This window comes from Trachymyrmex cornetzi, unplaced genomic scaffold (assembly GCF_001594075.2).
Source record: "Trachymyrmex cornetzi isolate Tcor2-1 unplaced genomic scaffold, Tcor1.1 scaffold533, whole genome shotgun sequence".
In the NCBI taxonomy this organism is placed as follows: Eukaryota; Metazoa; Arthropoda; class Insecta; order Hymenoptera; family Formicidae; genus Trachymyrmex; species Trachymyrmex cornetzi.
Window position 1 is genome coordinate 57,373 of NW_017299843.1, and position 1,229 is coordinate 58,601.

Genomic DNA, 1,229 nt, shown 5'->3' on the forward strand with positions numbered 1-1,229 from the left:
TAAGTGGATTTCCAAATGTGATAGGAGCCATCGATGGCACACACATAGAGATACGATCTCCTCAAGGCGATGATCATCAAGCTTATATAAATAGAAAAGGATATCCATCAATCCATGTACAGGTAATGTTTCATGAAGTTGTTAAACAATTCTCAATATTCTTATGTATTATTGTAAACATAAATGCTGTTTTATTTAAAGGCTGTGTGTACACAAAATTTATTATTTACAAACATTTTTGTTAGAAACGCTGGATCTGTGCACGACGCTCGAGTTTTCAGAACTTCCCCAGTAGCTCGATATTTTCAGAATTCAGAAATTTACTTTCCTAATGACAGTCATCTTGTTGGTGATGCTGCCTACGGTATCCATCCAAATATGATGGTACCATTTAAAGACAATGGTCATTTGAGTCATAGGCACAAGAACTTTAATTTTTGTCAATCTTCAACACGTATTCATATTGAACGACTCTTTGGTACTTGGAAAGGACGTTGGAGGAGTATTTTGGATTGCTTGCCTATGATTACTTTAAAGAAAATACCGGAATACTTAGTAGCAACTGCAGTCTTGCATAATATTTATATTTTGAATAAGGATTTAGTTGATGTCAACGTGGTGGTAAATCAACATATCCAGCGTGATACTTTAACATCAAGTAAAGTAGATGAGGGCAATAGAAAACGACAAAGGATAATGAACAATTTAATTATGAGGCTTGTTTAATGCGTACTTTTGTATAATATAGGAACTATATAGGAACTCAGAGTTTTCTTGCAATATCGCAGATTAACAATAAGTGAATATCATAATAAAAATCAAAAAACATAATATCTTCCATGTGTGTATGTGTGTAAGAGCGATCAAATAATATCTGTTTTAACAGTTCGAACAAATCCGCAGTTTATACATAGCCATTAAAGAAAAAAAGATACCCAATTAATAATTACTGTTAATTTGGGACTAGTTTGAATCATCTTACACCATGTATGAAATCATAATAAATAAAAAAAACAAATAGAAACTAAGAATTTGAAAACATTGAAATTAACTTAAGAATTGCACACAATAGGATCCCAATGCAAGTTAGAACTTTTCTGCAATATTGCAAACAATATCACAGTAAAAATCAAAGAATATAAAATCTGTAATAAAATCTGTGTATAAAAAGAGTTAGTCAAATAATTTTTTGCCTGCAACGGCTTCGCAAAACTTTTTCATTATATCCA

At 31.4% G+C, this 1,229-nt stretch overlaps 1 protein-coding gene across 1 annotated transcript; it reads left to right on the forward strand.

Annotated features, from left to right (window-relative positions):
- Positions 1-47: 47 nt before the first annotated feature.
- Positions 48-941, forward strand: LOC108765783 (uncharacterized). The gene is made up of 2 exons (XM_018514630.1): positions 48-122; positions 246-941. Exons 1-2 carry the CDS (start codon positions 115-117, stop codon positions 724-726), a joined length of 489 nt encoding a protein of 162 aa, XP_018370132.1. The 5' UTR covers positions 48-114; the 3' UTR covers positions 727-941.
- Positions 942-1,229: the final 288 nt, after the last annotated feature.